Raw genomic sequence first — 22278 nt, forward strand, 5'->3', positions numbered from 1 at the left:
ATTGCCTAAAGGTGTTACACCACCTCAAGGGACATCGTTCTTAGCATATTCGATTCATGTACAAAAATACCAGCTGATATTAGATTTTTGTCCATATTCAATATTATAAAAGAGAAAATTTCCTCTCTCAATCTCTTTTGAAGTCCTTTTAAAAGCTCTATTTCCTTTCTTGGTGTAAAAAAAAAACATCACTGTAGTGCTATCATACACCTGTTCGATTTCCTTCCTCACTCAGTTCCGAATTGACATCGACCACGAATGGTATAAAGGACACGCGATTTTGCTTTTAACACTTCCATTTGCTTTTTCGCGTTTGGCTCGCTTTTGTGAGAATACCCTTTTGTAGCACAATTATTGTGACATTTTGATTCTAATTTGCTTAGAAATTGCTTAACTTGCGTAACAAAAAAAAAATTATTAAAAAATCCTTACCATATCCTTAAGGGTGCTTTGGCAAATTATCTCTATTTTTTTGTTTTCCTTGTTAGCCGGTTCAAAACAAGTTTTCGTGTGGTGTCTGTTGTGGGTGTGAACTTAGAAGAAATAGAAAAAAAAAAAAAAATATTTCGTTCGTGTATTCGTTTTCTTAAATGGTGTCCTGTCCTCAGTCCTGACTGAAAGGACTTAATTGTTTTCCTCCTTTTTTTTTCTTGCTTGTGCAATCAAAATAGAAAGAAAAAATAAAAATAGAAAAAAATAATTTACTCGTGTTGAGTGGTGGCAAGCAAGAGCGGTTGTTTTGTGTTTTCTCTGAGATTGGTTGTGATTGATTAGCAAATTGATTTCGTGTCGTCGTAATTATCCTTGAGAGTACGTACGACGTTTTCATTGTTATTTGTGTTTTTTTTTTCTATCCTCGGGAAATAGCGAGCGTTTGTGCTTTAACGCTTTTTTACAAGAAAAAAAAAGTCTTAACCTATTTTTATTGTTTATTATTACCAACATCTGTAAAATCTACAGGACTAAGCATCAATCAGAAATATTATATTTACATCAAAATCAACATGTTTTGGATACTACGAAGAACTGGAGCAGTAAATTTTTTCAATTCACTGAATAATAACTGCAGCTCATCGAAGAACAATAATAACAACACAAATGGTAAGTTGAGTGGGTTTACACTTAAGTTCAATAGTTTAAAAAGGATCATTGTACATTCTGTAGAATAGGTAGATACCTGCCGTTTTTTCCTTTTATCTTTTTTTAAAGTGCAGGCTTATATGAAAATAATTGAAAATTGTTATTGGTTCTTTTGAAAGAATTCAACAAGTGGAAAATTAAATAAATCACACGAGCATACTTCTTTTCTAAAGGTTTTAAAAGAAATATGAAAATGAAAATTGAAAGTTGTTCTGAGAAAATGGACAAAACAAGTGCCAATTTCCTAAAGTATAGATTTTTTTATAAAATAAATCAGTTTTTGAAATTATAATCAAATGCTTCAGGATTTTTTAGAATAAACGCTTACTATCAGATCCTTGTTTTTATCACCAATAATAGTTTTTGAGAAATACATAAATATGTAAATAGTAATAAAACAACAAACAAAAATTTTTTTAAAAGCTGAGATTTTGGGGATTATATTTTGATCAAGGGCACGGTTGAGCCCCAGCCAAGTTTTCTAGCAACTTAGGTAGTCGTTAAGTTTGTGTAGCAGGAATCTACTGTTTTCGTTTAAATTTAAATCACAAAAGTGAGTAAATTATATCTTTTTTACTGGGTCAATGGAATATTAAATGAGATTTATTATAAAAAAGGATATTGTTCCTTTATTTTCAGCACAACAAAGTAGAGAATCTTATCGAATTCGAATTTTGTTAATTTTATGTGCTGCATTTAAATTATTACAGGATCTTCTTTAACTTATATGTTTATTAATTGCAATAATTAATAACAGCCAAAACTTACCAATTGATTTATGTTCTCAAGGGGATAATATACACTATACAGTTAATATGATAAATACAGGGAGAAGTTTGCAAAAGAGATATCCATGAGCTTAAGTTTTGAAGATATATATTTTTAAATGGGTAGGAATAAAATAAAGGCGTGCGACGGCGGTGCGGTGGCGGTGCGGCGCTGGTGCGACGGATTCCCATTTTTATTCGAGAAATTTTACTCTTGGGTAAACGTGTTTTTCTTGAAGCACGAACAACAACGGTTGCATTTTTTGAGAAAGCAATACAACTTGCTATTTCTTAAGAGCTTTTGTCGTACAAATAACGATAGAACATGAAACGCGACTTGTCGGTCGCGTCGGTGCCCTAGAAATATGCATATTTGTTAAAGTTGTTGAACTATCACCTATCATTTTTATAGCTCTATTTTGTTTACTGTCTGGAACTAAAAGAGGTTATTGATATATCAATCTTTGAAAGAATATACCTAAGCCTTTTGTATATTACTGCTAGATCAGACCGGGAGAAAAATATCATGCATTTTCGGAGAAAAGTCAAACATTTCACAGTGGATTTGGCGGTGTCAAAAATATATTGATTCCACAGAAGGTGGTTTGTACACAGGCTTACAGTTGTTTACAATTTCATCATCTTTAACGAAATTTCCATAAAATTGTACAAGTGTTGGTATAGAATTGGATGTGTTTTCTTCGTCATTGGTAGTTATCAAGTCCGAAATGTTTTGACATGTTGATTATTATTTTTCCTATTTCTTTTAGTAAATTGAAAGGTTTTTTTTAGATTCTGGAGACGTCTTTATATAATTTTTGATATTGTTGTAAAGCCTCTTGTTGCTGGAGTATTCCCTCCGTTGCATCACAGCCAGTGTTGCCATAAAATATTTTTTGAAATCGGGAGATTACCACATCAAAAATCGGGGAAAATCGGGGAATCAGTAAAAATAAAAAAAAATCAAGACTTTAAATAAAACAGATTTTAAATAAAACAGAATCTTTAATTTCGATAGAAAACTTCCTTATAGCATTGTCATCAAGTTCTGAGTTGAATAACAATAAACATTAAATTACGGCCTGGACATTTTTTATTTCACGAGCAAAGGCTGAGGTGTGGTTTTGTTTTAATATTTAACTAGAGTAAAAAGAATTCTTTGTTGATATCGACTTTTTTTGTCGTTTTGAAATGTTTTGAGGTTTAAACTGGGGGTCGTTCGTAATTTTTGCATTGATAAAATCGACAAAACGATTAATCGTTAACGTTAATGTCCGTTTATTGCTTCACATAAAGTTTTTTTTTGCCACATTACAGTTTGAGAACCTTCAAAAATATTTGAAATCTTTAAAACTTTAAAGTTCTTGAATACCCAAACAGGAAATGGTTTAAAAATGTTGTAAAAAGTAGAAATATTTCTGTTTTAGACAGTACCCAAAAAGATCTTATATGTATGTGTAAAAATTTTTCTAAATTAAAATAACTTAATATTCGTGTTTAACTCTGTGGAAATAAGACAAAGTAGCTTATGTCGACTTAAGAAATTTTTTGAAAATTTCATTTTCAATGTTATTTTTTTGAGATTTTTAATTTTAATTGAACTGAAACTTTGTCTCTTCATATCGTGGGCACAACGCCAAAAACACGAATCTGCAAAATTGTAGTTTTGAGAGAAACGGCTTCAAAGTTTTGGAAATGCATGCAATCTTATGGGAACTCGTGCTACGGAAATTGATATTTTAGGCTTTTAGGCAACAGATGGATAATTGGGGTCGAAGCAGTGGATAGAGGGAACGATAACAAGTTAAATGACGCATTAAAGTGAAATTGTCCAAAAATGCAGATTCGCGGTTTTAGCTTTGTGCCGACGATATAAGCGTGAATCATAGCACAATTTCTGTGATTTTGTTTTTAAATTAAAACTTATATGTAATGAGTACGTACATGCAGATAAGAGTTGATTATGGTGAACTAATTTGTTCGTATTTTTTCAACCAAATTTTCATTAATTTAGTTTAATATTTTGCATTAATTTAGTTTAAATTTATTAAAATTTTTTTAACACAATTTTATTTCATTTGCAAAAAAAAATTATTTTGAATGCAATTTTTTTTTATTATGGAAGGCAAATGCATTTATAAAATATGTTTTTATAAGCCCGCTCTGGTGTAATAATGAAATAAAATCCTAAAAACTTCGGTTACCTATCGTCTATAAGCGCTGCCGTTTTGAAGACATTTATTAAAAGACCTACCGACCTACCGAAAAAAAATTTTAAACCAAAAACTGTTAAAAAAAGAAAACAACTAAGACGAAAGGAATTTTTAAAACGTTTAAGTGAAGTTCTGCCAACTTTAAAATAAAATTTTAAATGTTTCTATAAAAAACGTGACGACGTTAAGGTAGCACATCCTTTTTTGAGTTGAAAATCGGGAGAAAACCTAATTTTTAAACACAAAATCGGGCAATCGTAAATAGCTAAAAAAATCGGGAGAAATACGAAAAATCGGGGAATCTGGCAACGCTGATCACAGCACAGATTTACGAGATCTTTTTTAATTCAAAAACGACTAACTTCTTCATGTGCTAGGTTGCTTGTTAAGTAGCAGCTAGGTCCTCTGGCTGAAACTGATGGGTACGATGGAAAGCGAAGTTAGCTGTCTTCAAAACGGCTGTAGAATACGTGTTGAAGTCAAACCGTGTGACCGTTGAACTGGTAGGTGTATTTGTGTGTTTCAACTCTATAGATTTGGTGTATGTCAAGGAATCATAGGTAAGCAAGCTTTCCGTGTTGTCAGGGTGGATTCAGTCCAAGATAAAAATGTTGAAGAAGAATGGTTCACGTTTGGATTTTTGTGCAACCACTGCTCTTGTGACCTTTATTGTTGATAGCCAGCTACCGATTTGGACGTTAATCAGTAATAATGGAATCTCTAAATTGTTTAAATAAGACTATCGGAAAATTGGAGTTGATAGAGCTCGTGAATAAGTCCTTGTATCCAAACACCGTAAAATGCCTTTTCGACATCAAAGGAAGTATCCAACAGTGACCTGATGAGAGTTCAATAAACGAGTCACATCATGCTGCAGTTTTAAGAGACGATGGAGAGTAAATTTTTTTTTCACGAAATCCAAACTGCATATCAGAAACCATTGAGAAAGGAATACCTTCATCTATGTAATAAACTATGTTGTCGGAATAGAAGTTGAGATGAGATGTCTTTATTCTTCTTTTTTTGCAATTTTCCGTTTAGTAGAGAAAAACCAGTTGTTGCTTAAGATTTTGAGGAGTATTTATCATCACCGACTAGGTTAGGCTTTTCACGACAAAGTTCCAGATCTTATAAGGTCGTGCTGTATTTTGGTGGCTTCTATGAAGGATGTCCTGGATTTGGTCATAAGCGGTAAACTTTGTGTCATTAAAGGGATCATTGGCTGAATTGTTGCCGGGCCGCTGAAACTAGCATTCTCAAGATGCGATTGCACTCTTTGATTCAATAAGTCTATTTCATCTAGAAATTCTTGGTCCGCTGGTGGATTTGATTCAAAATGGGCTTTGAAGTAGTCTGCAAAGGATATTGTCATCGTAGCCTTTAGTGGTGGTGATGGTTGTTGGAATTTAAAGCCTATGAATTTGTTAATTTTCCTGAATGTGTCGGGCCCTGGTTTGATAGCCTAAAGTCTCTTCTAGTACCGAAAGAGCTGTACGGAATCAAGGGTAACAGTTAGAAATAAAGTAAAGTATCATACTTCAAGTCAAGTTTATTTAAGTACATATTTATAGGAAATTAAGGGCCATTTTTACTTGCGATATAGGTACTATATATCAAGTTATGCATTGTACAAAAAAAAATTGAGATAACATTTTTCCATGACATTACGATGGTAGACAATGCCAAAAAAGTGAGTCCCGGAAGTCCGTCTGTCTGTCTGTCTGTCAGTCTGTCCGTCAGTCTGTCTGTCTGTCTGTATAAGGAGCTACAGCCTAAACGGATGGACCGATTAATGTCAAACTTGGTATGTAGCGTTATTTGGCGACTCTCCAGAGGGGTTTTTGGAATTAATTTTTTTGGACCAAAAATAACGGTACTTGTCATATACCGATTTTAGTAAAATTGAAATATCTCAAAAACGGCTCTAACGATTTTGTTTAAAAAATTCAAATGTTAGTTTTAAGCTAGGGCCTATCTGTCAATGAAAAAATTTTTTTTGAAAATCATTATTAACTGTACCTGCCATAGAACCGTTTTTTTCAAATCCGATTATCTCCTAAACTGCGTATTCGATTTCAACGAAACTTTTTGTGAAGAAGCATTTATATAATTTAAATATAAGCCAAAAATAAAATTTTGAAAAAAATAAATTTTGGATTTTTAAAAAAACGGCTTTTTTAAAAAACTGCTCTAACGATTTTGAAATTTTTTTTTTTTAAATGCATCTTAATATATCAATCAAAACTGCATACTTGTTTTGGAGGGCAATTTAATTTCAGATTTTATTTTATTTTTTTTTTTAAATCGAATTTTACTTTTTTTTTCCAAATTTCTATATAAAAAGTCTTAAAAATTTAAGCATCTTTAACTCTAAGAGCAAGTTCGTACGACCCATACGTGCATTTTATTTTCACTCGGAGTTGAACATAACTTGAGAATTTTTATATGAAAAATTCTCAAGTTATGTTCAACTCCGAGTGAAAAAAAATGGCCCTAAATGATTTTAAACTATCTTCGGTAAATACTTTCAAGGCTGCTTCCCAGGTTCTGAATATCCTTAGGTATATTGCAGCTATTGAACTTTTAATTATTTTCGAGTTTAAAAGTCTATTAAAACTGCGTCCAAAGAATATCCGGAGGAAACAAAATATCTGGTGCAAATATTTGCCCCCGACTATGAATTTGCTTATTGTCTATTATCCCTTTTTTTTAACACAATAATTCACGAAACAATCAACTTATATCCATGTTTTAGGATTTATCTTATGGCGTTCCAATAAAAATAAACTATTTTTATTCAGTTTATCGAATGGAAGTACTGAAATTTTACTTTCCCCATAAGTGATAAGTGAGATATGATTCGTCTCATTTTTTACGATGGAAATAGTTATTTCCTTTATTGGTCAGGGATAAAATAAACTTTTTTTGTAGTAGCTATTACTTTTATGATTAATGTTATAGTGTTTTCTGTTTTCCATTGCAGCTTAATGTATTTTTGTGTGAACCATAACTCAAATCAAATGGTCGTTAAAAAAGCTTCCTAGTTTAGTTTTGAATCACAAATTTTGTAAATGGAATACAATCGTCATTTTTATGATGATTTTATGCTAAAACTACAGATTTTGTATTTCTGTTTTTTTTTTTTTTAACAACCTTGATTCAGAAAAACAAACATTTAAAATTAGGTCAGCATTCTATAATCCTAATTTGTTTAAACAAACCTTTATTGGACCTAAATAGTTTATCCATTTCTTATCAAAAAGGACATTAAATATAAAAAAAAGGACACCTTTTGTAAATTTCATTTTCAAAAATGGTCAACAAATGTATTTGCTTCTTTATCAAATAATATCTCTATCATCCCTATCCTAATCAAATATGTACCTTACCTTCATATTTATATTCACTCATGCATATGTATATCCTTCACGCTTAATGATTTCCATTCAAATAGCACATTTTTCCAATGAAAGAAAATTTATATAAATCCATACTATCAAGGATATCATTTTTTTACTTGCGATATAGGTACTATATATCAAGTTATGCATTCGTACAAAAAAAAAAAGTTGAGATAACATTTTTCCATGACATTACGATGGTAGACAATGCCAAAAAAGTGGGTCCCGGAAGTCCGTCTGTCTGTCTGTCTGTCTGTCAGTCTGTCAGTCTGTCTGTCTGTAAACGAAGCTACAGCCTAAACAGATGGGCCGATTGATGCCAAACTTGGTATGTAGCGTTATTTGGTGACTCTCCAGAGGGGTTTTTGGAATTAATTTTTTTGGACCAAAAATAACGGTACTTGTCATATACCGATTTCAGTAAAATTGAAATATCTTGAAAACGGCTCCAACGATTTTGTTTAAAAAATTCAAATGTTAGTTTTAAGCTAGGGCCTATCTGTCAATGAAAATTTTTTTTTTTGAAAATCATTATTAACGGTACCTGCCATAGAACCGTTTTTTTCAAATCCGAATATCTCCGAAACTGCATATTCGATTTCAACGAAACTTTTTGTGAAGAAGCATTTATACAATTTAAATATAAACCAAAAATAAAATTTCCAAAAAAATAATTTTTGGATTTTTAAAAAAATTTTGAAATTTTTTTTTTGAAAAATCAAATTTTCGAAAACGGAACATTGATTTTTTTTGAAATTTTGTGTTTAGATGTTGATTAGTGATTTCTACAAAATGGCATACCAATTTTATTTTAAAACTTTTTTTCCAAAAAAATATTTATAAAAAATTAGTTTTTTAAAAAACGGCTCTAACGATTTTGAAAATTTTTTTTCTAAAAATGCATGTTAATATATCAATCAAAACTGCATACTTGTTTTGGCAGGCAATTCAATTTCAGATTTTATTTTATTTTTTTTTTTTTAACGAATTTAATTTTTTTTCCAAATTTCTATATAAAAAGTCTTAAAAATTTAAGCAACTTTAACTCTAAGAGCAAGTTCGTGCGACCCAGTCGTGCATTTTATTTTTATCTGGTTTCTCCTTGAAATCCTTTAAAATCGAAAATATAATATACCTTTGGGTCAGTTTGACTTTTTATACTCGTAGATACGTATAAAAGGGTTAAATTTATGTTACATCCCATCCGATTCGAAAGGAATAAAATTAAATCTACCTTACTACGAAAATATCATCGAAATTGAAACCAATACTTGTCTGATGAACTTATTTCATTTCCTTTTTAGCTGTTGCAAAAGGTAGATATATATTTTTAAGGTAGCGCATCTCTTGAATGAAAAGTCTCATATTTCAAATTGAAATGTCCAATTTCCTTTCGTCGTCTTCGTAGACAAAATTCATTTAAAGAAGTGCGAGAATAAAAAAAGAACTCAGTTTACCTTCAACTTCAATTTAATTGAAAATGTTCTAAAAATAAAATCAAACCTTTTATTTATACTTTTCGGGATTGTTGAAGTCTATAAAAAAATATTGTGAGTGTGAGGTTTTATAATTAAAGCTATGGGCTAAGTTTACCAAAAGCTTAAGAATTTAAGATTGAGTTTTAACCAGAATATAATTAAAATCGCCCATTTTTAAATTGAAAAAAAAAAAATGTCGTTCGGGATCTAGCTAGAATTGCTTTTAGAATCCGAGCTAAACTAAATCACATGAACCATGGCATGGGTTGACTTGAGAACTAAGAGGACGAAGTATCAAGAATTTTGAGAGGACAAGATAAAAGCAGATAGTGTGATTAAAGTTGGTTACTCGCGTATATCTCGTAAAAGACTGCACCTATAACATTCATTTATTTTCATATCTTTATGACGATGTGTCTTTGAATTTTCAAAAAAAAAAACTGAAAGAAAATTTGAAAAAATTATTTTTTCTTACATGATTTTTTTGACTTACCTATGTAATTTGGAAAAAAATTATTAAAAATCAACAATTAAACCTTAAATAACATAATAAACCAAGTATTTTATTTTGTTTTTAAATAAATCAAGGGGCACGGTAGTGCCCAGCCAAGTTCTCTAGCAACTTTGGCACTACACCCTTATTTACAGGAAACAACTCAGGCCATTTTTGAGCCCCCTCTAACTTCCACACCAAAGATGCTAGAAATTTCAAACTCGCTTCGTTAAGCTGGTCAAAACAAAACTCCTCAAAAAATTTCAGCTTGCTACGATCAGTAGTTTCTGAGATATAGGGCTTCGAAAATCTGAAAAACCGTAACTGACTGACTGACTGACTGACTGATTCACTCACTGACAGACCATCAAAACTATGGAGAACTTCCCGTTATCGTAGAAACTTGAAATTTTACACGGCGATAGGACTTGTGGTTTATACAAAGGAAAAAATCGAAAATTTGAGATTTTCAATTCAGGGGGCGTGGCATCCGCCCATTTCCGCTGAATTTTCATCAAATATTACAGAGCACTTCTGATTATCTTAGAATCTCGAAATTTGGTAGAATGGTAGGGATGGTAGTTTATACAAAGGAAAAAATTTAAAATTTGAGAATTTCAGCCAGGGGGCGTGGCAACCGCCCATTTTCACTGAATTTTCATCAAATATAGAGATTTTCAATTCTACAGCTTTACCTTGCAAAAAGTAGTGAAATCACAACAAAAACATTACTGTTAAAAAAAGAGCCAAGTTCTCCTATGTTGAAATTATGCTGGCACAAAAAGTACTGAGATGTATAAGTGTACCAAGTTCTAAAGTTTGGGTTCAAATTTGTATCAATTTAATTTGTTTTAATTTTTTTCTGATAAGGTATGTATAACCAAATTTATGAATTACCTATTGTTAGCTAATATTTATGTACTTTTAACATAAGAGAAAGTACGTGCATTTTATTTTTTCGAAAAATTCGGATAACAAAATTATGAGCCGTTTTTGGAAAATTATATGTTTTTTTGGTTATATCTTATTATAGCCTAGAAATACTCATTCAAAACTAATTAAAAGATAATCCTTATCATAAGAAGTGATTCTGTGCATTTAGGAGGGTATCGGAATCCCGCTTCTTATAATCCAGAAAAATTAATTTAAAATCCCTTCTTTTAAAATATTTTTTATTGAGTCTTGTTTTCTAAAATCATACTTATTATAAATCACCTTTCTCATATCCCGACCAACCTTGTCAAATACATTTATCCATCAGACAAGAGGATTTAGGCTAAAAATTAAAGATTAAAAAATACAAATTGAATACTTTTTTTCATGCCTGGCGGATATCAATACGTAATGGTATTTTCGAGATACAGACAAACTTCAACCACAAATTTCAGTATTTTTTTTAATTTTTCCTCTAATAAGTTTGAAATTAGTCATTCAAAGCATTATTATAGATACCTAAGTAAATCAAAAATTTCCCTCAAATTTCAATATCCAAAATTATTTTAACACAACAAAAAAATTATTCATTAAGAACAGAAGAGGTGATATTCCATGAACAAACGATTTTATCACTAAAAAAATTATATCGAAAGAAAATCTCTTTAATGCAAAGAAACATCTAGAACAAAACATGCTGTGCAAAACAAAATTAACAAAAAAAAAAAAAAAAACAGATTAAATCTTTTCCTGGAATATGAATGATATTATTTTCATTCAATTCAAGCAAAACAAAAAATATTATATCTCTTGAGTTTTCTTTCATAATTTTATATGCTTTATCCTGTCCAACCAAAAAAAAAAAAATCTTCCCCAAAAGTGTAATTTAATCAGAATTCTCTTTGAATAAGATTAAATATCCATTGTGACGACCCTTAATTATCGTTGAGTGGTGTATATTTGGTGATAAATTGTATCTTCCATTTGATTGATTACATTTCTTGAAATCATGCAAACAAAAAAAAAAACAAAACACACAAAAATAAAGTTAGGTCCTTCCTCAATGCTTATCATTAATTGATTTTCTTGTGTTTACACAAATCTCAATTTTTTGTTTTTTGTCATAATTTTTGAAGGAACTTTGTCGTAGATTTGGGGGTAGATTGATGTAAATTGCTGTTTGTACTTACAAATGGAAAAACATTTATTTGGACTTGTTTTTATTTTTTGTTGTAATAGGTACAACATGACTTGAAAGAACCTTCAAGTATTTTCAACATACACCTGTTTTTTTTTTGTTCCTGGAAGAAAACAAGGTTACCTACTTCGTCTACATTAAAAACCTATTACAAGTTCATCATCATGACTGTATTCAATTTTTGAGATTACATGAGAACTTTTTCATCTTTTATGTTTCTTATTTTGGTGCTGCTTCACCATTTTCGGCATTAACTTTGCCGTAAATTCATGAGGAAACATTTTTTTATTATTATGTCTAATGGTGGTTTGTTGTAAGTTAAGGTGAAAAGAAATAAATGGAAACATCCTTACAAAAAAGGAAGAAATATATGTACCTACATAGGGATAGGATGAGTGATGTACAAATTGAGTATTTTTGTTTAGGGTGTATTAAAAAAAACGGTCAATTACGCAAAGTAAAATAATTACCGACAACGAAAAAAATCTTTTTAATGAATAGGTTAAAGTCATTCCTCTTTAATAATTATGGGAACGTTATCAGGGTTGTAAAAAAATATTCATTTTGAATGCATTATTTGTTTTCTACTACAAATTAAAACAAAAATTATCCATAGCAAAAAATTGCATTAGAAAAAAATATTTGTTGCAACTAAAAAAAATTTCCATTAAAAAAAAATTGTTTTGCAACTGAAAAATATTTGCATTAAAAAAAAATTTGTATTGCAACAAAAAGTATTTTGCATTAAAAAATGTTATTCCAACTGAAAAATATTTGCACTGAAAATAAAATTTTTATTGCAAATAAAAATATTTTGCATTGAAAAAAATTTTATTGCAAATAAAAAATTATCTGCACTGAAAAAAAAAAATCATAGCAAAAAGTGTGCATTAAATATTTTTTAAATTTAAATAACAATTTTCCATGACATTACGATGATAGAGAATGCCAAAAAAGTGGGTCCCGGAAGTCCGTCTGTCTGTCAGTCTGTGGTCTGTTTGTCTGTAAGCGAAGCTCCAGCCTAAACGGATGGACCGATTAATGTCAAACTTGTTATGTAGCGTTATTTGTCGACTCTATAGAGGAATTTTTATGATCCTGAACTTTGCAGACAACTTGTCTGCTGAGGTTTGGACAGCCACCAAAGTCGCAAAACCCGTCTGATTTTGAAAAATTAAATAAAAATCTAGAGGCGATATTTTTTAGTTTTTTTTTTATTTGCCTTAACAAAAAAGTTATTGCCAAAAACACACAAAAAACACCAAAAAAAATAATTTAAAAATTTTTGGACTTTCGTCACCACTGTAATAATTGACCCATTTTCATAATTTGTGTTTTTTGGCCATAACTTTTTTATTAAGACAAATAAAAAAAAAAACTAAAAAATATCGCCCCTATATTTATATTTAACAAAGCGAATGGTGTTTATTTTATGAAAATGGGTCCATTATTACAGTGGTGACGAAAGTCCAAAAATTTTTAAATTAATTTTTTGGTGTTTTTTTTTGTGTTTTTTGGCCATAACTTTTCTGTTAAGACGAATAAAAAAAGACTAAAAAATATCGCCCCTAGATTTTTATTTAACGAAGCTAATGGCGTTTAATTTTATGAAAATGTGTCCATTATTACAGTGGTGACGAAAGTCCAAAATTTACAAAAATAATTTTTTTTGATGTTTTTTGCGTTTTTTGGCCATAACTTTTTTGTTAAGACAAATAGATTTTTATCTAACGAAGCGAATGGCGTTTATTTTATGAAAATGTGTCCATTATTACAGTGGTGACGAAAGTCCAAAAATTTTTAAATTAATTTTCTGTTGTTTTTTTGTGTTTTTTGGCCTTAATCTTTTGTTAAGACAAATAAAAAAAACTAAAAATTAGATAGATTTTTATTTAACAAAGCGAATGGCGTTTATTTTATGAAAATGGGTCCATTATTACAGTGGTGACGAAAGTCCAAACATTTTTAAATTAATTTTTTGGTGTTTTTTGTGTTTTTTTGGCCATAACTTTTTTGTTAAAACAATTAAAAAAAAAACTAAAAAATATCGCCCCTATATTTTTATTTAACGAAGCGAATGGCGTTTAATTTTTCAAAATCAGAAGAGTTTTACGACTTTGGTGGCTGTCCAAACCTCAGCAGACAAATTGTCTGCAAAGTTCAGGATCATGAATTTTTGCAATTATTTTATTTTTTACCAAAAATAACGATTTTAATAAAGTTGAAATTTCTCGAAAACTGCTCCAACGATTTTGTTTAAAAAATTCAAATGTAAGTTTTAAGACAAGGGTTATCTTCTAATAAATTTTTTTTTTGAAAATAATTATTAACAGTACTTGCCATAGAATCGTTTCTTTTTTTAAATCCGATTTTCTCCGGAACCACCAACAATTTTTTTTTTTAAAGTATTTATATAATTTCAATATGTAAAGCCAATATAAAATTTTGAAAAAAAAATAATTTTTTGGATTTAAAAAAAAAAATGAAATTTTTTTTTTGAAAAATCAAATTTTCGAAAACCGGACATTAAATTTTTTTGAAATTTTGGTTTTAGATGTGGATTGGTAATTTCTTCAAAATGGCACCCAAATTTTTTTTAATTTTTTTTTTTCAAAAAATGATTTTTAAAAAATTAGTTTTCTAACGATTTTAATGTTTTTTTTTCTAAAAATGCTTTTTAATAAAAGAAATTGCATACTTGTTTTGGGGCCCAATTTGATTTAAAGTGTTATTTTTTTTTTTTTCCTTTGAAAAACGAATTTTAAGATTTTTTTTCAAATAAACTTTCTATGTTTTCATATTTACATATACATATATGTAAATATTCTTAAACATTTTAGCAACTTGAACCCTAAGAGCAAGTTCAGTCGTGCATTTATTTTTTAATTTCTTACATTTTTGACTATTTGATTTGTTAAAGTCGACATAGCTGATATGTGGTCAAATAGTCAAAATTGTAAGAAATTCGACGAAAATGAAAAAAAAAACAAACAAACAAACAAAATTTTTTATTTACAATAGATTTTTTTTTAAATATGTAAAATATTTTTAATTGCAGTACAAAATTTATTTCAATTAAGAATTTTAAGTTGCAATCATATTTTTTTCAACGCATAATATGTTTTGTTTAATTTCAAATGCATTCTTATTTAAATTGATATAAGTATTTACAATCCTGAAAAGTATAACAAGTTTCTCACATCAAAGAGTTTTGTGGTAGCTCAATTTAACTATTAAAGTGCAGACATAGCAAACGTCTTAAACATAAAACTAAAAATACAAATTATCAGATCATCAGTATTGCTTTGAGCTTCTTGAAATTGAAACCTAGTCGTTAGCTTTGTTAAAAAAATCCGATTAAATCAGAATTCATACAGAGATGCAATATGAAAATAAAACTTATTCCTCCCGACTTTCTACGAGTTCATCCTTTGAAATTATACCTTCGTATATGTAGGTACCTTCATACAAAATCCTTCATCCAACATGATTTCAATATTGAAGATAAGTTTCATTTCAAGAGGTAAAAAATATATAATTCTGATTCATATATAGGTAAGTATTATGGGTTAAGATACAAGAGTAGTACAAGGGAGAAGGTCATCACAAGTTGTTGAAATATATATTATTGAAACCTTGGCATTATGAGAGGATACTCTTGAAATGTCCATCTATCTATTGCTTTGATATAATGTCCTCACATTTATACACCATCCTATAACAAAGCCAGCTTAACACAATATTGATGGTTTGATATTTGTTTTACTTGACTTTGAATTTCTTTGCTTTTTATCCTTGAGACTAACACACAACAGAAAGCCAATGCAAACGTTTCAGATTCTCTATAGGAGACTTAATAAATATATGCAACTTACTTTAAGTATAAAATACTTGTACATACGATCTTTGTCTTTTTATTCGCAAAGAAAAAGGATAACCTTTGCCTTGGAAACTTTTAACAAGAAAATATAGGACGTAGAGGTACTCGTAGGTCATCCATCGTTAGTACTCAATTTATGTAGTTTAATGTTTTAATAACGTTAATTTTTTCATTTTTTTTCGGCTGTTGTTTGATGGTTATGTAAACGTTCAGATTTGTATTTTACGACTAGAAAATACTTGTCAAAAGGAAATGAGTAAGAGGTAGGCCAAAAAAAAGATGGGCTCTGACTTTGCATCCTTGTCTAATAGGTATCCAAGTAGAGTAAAAAAAATACTGGTATAAGTATCGAATCACATCTTTTTTACGTTGCACTAACTTGCACTCTCTTGCAAAAAATTGTCTGAAAAGGATTTTTTAGTTACTACTAATTAACCAAAACTGTACACAAAAATTACTTTATATTATGATTATTTGTTTTTGATTTGTTTTGTGTAAGTTTTCTATTTTTTAACTTATTTTTTATTTTTGCAATATTTATATATTTAATTACGATTTGGATTTGTTGGCAAACTTTCACGTTATTTCCTAGTTGTCCACGTACACTGTGGCGTATACGTGCTATAATTTTTATTTATTTGTTAATTTTTGAGTTTCATCTTATGTAAAACAACCTTAAACCAAGTGCAATATCCCACCACCGCGCCAAAATAAAATGTAATAAAATCAAACTTTTCATTTCACTTTATTACTTTGATATTTAAATAATATGTAAATTCTCCCAATTTCCAAAATTTTCAAACATATTTATCAAAAAAAAAAATTGTTTTCAATAGCTGAGTTTTATTTTCCTCGTGATCATTGTATTTATTTGCGAAACAACAACAAAACAAAATCCTGCTAATAAAAACAATGATCTGATCTGGATCACGAGGAAAATAAAACACAGCTAATATTTCAAAAAAATTAAATTTGTTTTTTTATAATCCAAAAATGAGTTTTTAAATTTTAAAATTTAATGTTCAAACCATTTAAAAACTTTTTGATAAATTTTTCATGGAAATCAGTTAAGTCATTTACGCAAAAGTCGGAGAAAAAGACAAATACCATTAATAACACTATGTGACAAAAACGAACTTTAAAAAAAAAACTTTTCTCTAGCCTAGTACGTTTTGTAGGGTTTGTTAAAGACGACATATTTTATTTTTCTACAATACATCACAACAAATATTTTTTCTACCTTCAGCTGTTGCAAAAATTTTATTGTCGTCAATTTTAAACAGATTTTTGTGTTTTTACCTGTTCAAAAGGTATGTAGAAGATATCAACCATGTTTAAAACGTGTGGTCACGAGGAGCATATAATGGAGACTCTGCTTAAAAATGTCAAAATACACTTGCACTAGAACATTTATTTTTAGTTTAGATTTATAGACAGTAATTATTTCCAAATATCACGACGCACTTTATATGCTGAGAAAAAAAATATATTTTTTTTAATTTTAATAATTTTTGTTTCTTTCTAAAAATATTTAATAAACGAAATTGATAGGTGACGCTTTCCAGAAGGCGGCAGCATTCTCATGTCTGTTTTCTCATTCGAAAAAAATTGTAATCTATTTTATGAAATAAAGAAAGAATACATATATCAATCTAACTCAAATTTGTTTGACGACGCTTTTTTTTGCAATGGCTCAAAATCGAAAAAAAAAACGATTTTGTCCCTATCTACCTCCAGATTTTGGGGACAAGTAAAATTTGTCCAATTTATTGAATTGAGGTTACCGATTTAAGTATATTGTTAGAAACGGCGTTATATTAAAGAATCCCAATGGCCCGTTTCAAAGCTTAATTCATTTTAAATATTTAATTAAGAAATAAATTAAGTTGATGTTTAATAATCTTCTTTCTTCAAATCAATAATTTCTAAGTTTTGTTTTTCAGAATAGTTTGATTAGCAGCTACTTCTATTTTAAGTTCTCAATAAGTGTTTCTTCGTATGAATGGATGTACCTATCTAACAATTTGAATATTAAAAGGAGGTCCATTTATAGCGATAGCAAACATGTAAGTCTGCCGACTTGTATCGCTGCCGGTTTTTGTTTAGAAAAAAAAATAAACAGTGCAGTTTTTAAAAATTTTGGAGCCAAACGAAATGATTTCCACCCACAATAGTTCATTGTTCCCTATAAATTCAAAACATTCGGTTCAACTAATTTAATTTTATTGTTGCCTTCTGAAATATGATGAAATATTTTGTTTCATAATAATTAAAAATAACCACTGTTAATGCATTTTTTCTCAGAATCGGCCCAATACAAACTTGCAACTTACAAGCTTGTTAGAGGTATATAAAAATATCAATTAAAAAAAAAATGAAATGAAAAAGCATTCGATCGACAACCACGAGATCTGATATGGGTGGCCCTCAGACAACGAGGAGTTCCGGAAACCTATGTGCGGATAATTATGGACATGTATGATGGAGCAGTTACTAAAGTAAGATGTGCAGCTGGAGTCACCGAAGAATTCGAAATCACAGTAGGTGTACACCAGGGAAGCGAATTGAGTCCTCTGCTCTTTATTACCGTTCTTGATTACCTGCTTCAAGGCAAAGTGACGGACCCAAAAGTGCATCAGTTATTCTTTGCTGACGATGGAGCCATCATAAGTGAAGACCCGATATCCCTGCAACGAGCACTTGATGTATGGGTGGATGTTCTAGAAGGTAGTGGGTACCGCATAAGCGCGAAAAAGACAGAATACCTATGCTGCCCATTTTCTGATCCACACAGGCCTATTCCTGACATTTATTTGAATGGTGTAGTGCTTCCCAAGTGTGAAAAGTTTAAATATCTGGGGTCTATGATAAATAACGAAGGTACTTGTGATGACGATATCAATCATCGCGTAAGCGTAGGGTGGATGAAGTGGCGGGAAAATTCTGCCATCTTCTGTGATCGAAAAATGCCCCCTAAGCTGAAAGGAAGACTCTACACCGCAGTCACATACGGTTCACAATGTTGGACAATGTACAAAAAGTATGAGAGTAAGTTAACGGCAGCTGAGATGAAGATGCTTCGTATGACAGCAGGAGTAACAAAGCTTGATAGAATTAGAAGTACGAAGATCCGAGGAAGCCTTCATGTTAAAAACACCATCTCCCAAAAAATTGAACACGACCGACTCAGTTGGTATTGCCATGTTCAAAGGAGAGATCCTGAGAACCCCGTCAAAAAAGCAATATCATACAACGTTCCAACACAAAATAGAAAGAAAGGTAGGAGTAAAAACTCCTGGTACAAGCAAATGCAAAACCACCAGCATTCAGTTGGCCTTAGAAATGGAACAATACAAAACCGGGAGGCTTGCCGCCGATTTCTGAGGTCAACCCGGCGAACCCCACAGGCGGATCACTAGTGTGAAGCAGTTACGTGGGATAGTTATGATCCCCTCGACATCGAGATCATAACAGCGCCGAGAAAAAGGAAGAAGAAGAATTAAAAAAAAATGCATTTTAAATGAAATAAAATATTAATTTCAAATACCTACAAAAATTTGCATTACAAAAATGTTTTTTTTTTGTACCTAACCAAAAATAGTGTGCATACACAAATAAAATGTTATTGCAAACGAAAAAAAAAAAAAATTGCATTGAAAATTAAATTTTTATTACAAATAAAAATATTTTGCATTAAAAAAAAGTTTTTTTACAACTTTGATTACACTGGTCCGCAAAAAAAAACAAAAAAAGTCGGGAGCAAGAACTCTGTAAGGTGATTTTAATAAACTTGAGTGTGCTGAATTCAAAACAGTTTACAGATTTTTTTTTGAGCTCTGCTCATCACAATTATTTTAGCTATAAAGTCCCAAAAACTAATTTTAAATGAAATGTTTTTTGACATTTGACCTAAAAATATTATTTTTCCGTAATATTTTGCTATTTTTTCAACCGAATCAGGAGTCGAAAACTAAAATTTACTTCAAATCTGCTTCAAAAACCATAAGTTACCTTAACCACCAAGATTTTGAGAAATCATACATACACTGTCCATCGAACCAAAAACCATACTTTTGACTTTGACTATCAATATCTCAACAACAGATAACTCCACAGAAAATTAAGGATACATTTGAAAATTTCATTTTATTCTCTGAAAAGAAGTTAAGTTTGCTTTGTTAAAAAAGTGTTTTCGTACATTTGATATCAATTTAGAAAACCTATCAATATAGGCCTTTTTACGGTTTTTTTTAGAAAATGTGCCGCTATATAACTATGGGTGATAAGATTAAACTGAGGCTTAATTATTGAAGCTTAATAGACTTGAAATTAATCTACAAAGTTTCAGACTTATTCATCAAATAGTTTTTCTGTTGTGGGGGTTTGAACTTTTGAGATAATTTAAAATACCACATTTTTGCAAATGTAAATGACTGACTTCTAATCACTTTTTTATGAGCAAAAATCAAATTCTTTTGAGTTTATTTGAACATTTTATTTTTTAATACCGTTTAAATAGATAAACCAAAGAAAATTAAAAGTTTTCAAAAAATTTTAAATTTTGAAAAAAAAAAATTCATACCGTTTTTGGATATTTTTCCATTTTTTGAAAATTTTGGATTTTTCTTTCCTTAATTATTTGGGCTAGTGTAATCCAATTACAATAATGTACGTTTATTTCATAAACGAAGAATGGGTTTAAATTTAATCTCCTGTAAGGCCATATATCCAATTTCAGGAATAACTTATTATCTAAATCCTAACACCTACGTATTACGCATTAAATTATATTTCCAATATAATAATTGACAGCATGTGGTTTTAGTCTTAAGAAATTCGGCAGAAATTGCCTTATAATAAATTTCCTCAAATCTAATCCATATGCATATACTTAACTCATTTACCAAAGTAATCTGATTTATATGTAAGAAATATCTGATGAGTCATTTTCTCTGTATTCTGAGAAAATAATCTTTAGCCTGGTGTTATCTCATCAGACTATAAAGGCATCAAGTGTGTACTGATTTCACTTATTTCCGCCGATAGAAGAGTGTTATTAATATCGAAATTTTATCTCACAAGATTTAACTCGACACGTGTGGGAGTGAATAATTTATATAAAAAAGCCACAGTATGTGGTTTTGTTTCAGTTGTGCCTTCATATCCTCTCACAATTTAAAAGATATCCTTTTTGGTTACACAGCATTCCGTTCGTTATTTTGCCATAAACATTATTACAGCCATATGGTACTCTGTTGGTTATATGTATTTTATTTTATATATGTATTTGTGGAGGCATAAGGTGTTATTCAATTCGATTGTAGTAATAATTGTCCATGCGGGAAAGTTGTGTGAAAGGTTATGGATTAAGGTTGGTATGTTTTTGATATAACCTTGAATGGTTTTGTATGGCGAAAAAGGCCATTTTGGACATGAGTATTACCTACATATTGTTGCTTGACCTTTAGCATTTTCAACTAAATACGTTGAAGCAACAGAGTGATGTATGGATGGAGCTCGTCTGGACTCTGGGGGCAATTTATTTGCCATAGAAATAAATCTAAGTGTATACTATACGAACCATAGACCACTGATTAAGATTTATCGTCTAGATACGGATACCTTAGCTGGTGTACCTTCTTGGATTTAATTGAGAATTATAAGTCGACTTTTTGATAAAGCCTTTTTGGAAGGTTCTTTTGGATTATATGGTTTACTCTGTTTGTTTTTGTTTCTTCGAGCAGAATTTTTGTTTTGTTTTGTTAGACTTTGGAAGCCATATGAGGCAATGTTTGAATAATGATTTATGATTGAGTATGAGAAGTGAGTATGTAGGTATTCTGTCATGCGAAACTTACGTTACATTAAGTCCCTAGTTTATGTCAATGGCCTACATACATACATTATTGATTGAAGCATTCATAGTTCAATAAATTCGCAATAAACACCCCCAAATACAAGTAATGATGATTAGAAACTGCATAAATAGAATATGCTTTGTATGATGTAGGCGTGATGGATATAATTAACTTCAAATAAATATTTTGAATCAATTTATGTAAATAATTTGCAATCAAATTGAATAGATGCAATGAAAATATTATATTTGAAATCAAACATTATTTTAAAATTGAAAAGCAATTCTTGGAAAATTATAGAATTTTGGCAAGTGGTAATTCAATAGAATAAATAACGTTTCAATTATGATGAAGTAGATGACGATGACGAAATGGTGGCGGTGGGGTACAAGGGCGGATCCAGGATTTTTTTTTCTGGGGGAAGCACAAGGGACGGATTGGCAAAAAAATCAGCAATAACAGTTAGATATAAAGTGAAGTATCACGACTGACTGACAAACAGCGCATTTTAGTGACGCACATTGCGGTATTTTGGTCTAAAATCTGGCCAAAAATATTTGGGCACATTTTTCACATCAAATAGGTACCAAATGACAAAAAAGTTATTCGGAAGGAAAAATTTTAATTTTTTTGGTACAGTAAAAGCCACTTAAGTGCTTACCCACTTACCTCCCGATTAGCCGGGAGAAAAAAAATATTAAAAATCATAAAATACACGTACAATCCTGTGCTATAACTTTTCTTAAAGTTAGTAATTTATATTTAATTTTTTTTTTGACTCAAGTTGTTTCATTAAATAGTTTTTGAGAAATTTAGTTTTAAAGATGAAATTTAGAAAAAAAAATGTTTTCGTTTTTTAATTATTGATTTTGTATAAATTTTGCAATATCATGGACATATTTATACCATTATTTAAT

At 30.0% G+C, this 22278-nt stretch overlaps 1 protein-coding gene across 1 annotated transcript in view; it reads left to right on the forward strand.

The window, feature by feature from the left end:
* The first annotated feature begins 247 nt into the window (after nucleotides 1–247).
* Nucleotides 248–22278, forward strand: part of LOC129915404 (uncharacterized) — a 214626-nt gene continuing 192595 nt past the window's right edge. Inside the window, exon 1 of the mRNA XM_055994918.1 lies at nucleotides 248–1101. Coding sequence (XP_055850893.1) covers nucleotides 1005–1101 — 97 coding nt within the window. The 5' untranslated portion in view covers nucleotides 248–1004. The remainder of the gene's footprint in view (nucleotides 1102–22278) is intronic.

This window comes from Episyrphus balteatus, chromosome 3 (genome assembly GCF_945859705.1).
Source record: "Episyrphus balteatus chromosome 3, idEpiBalt1.1, whole genome shotgun sequence".
In the NCBI taxonomy this organism is placed as follows: Eukaryota; Metazoa; Arthropoda; class Insecta; order Diptera; family Syrphidae; genus Episyrphus; species Episyrphus balteatus.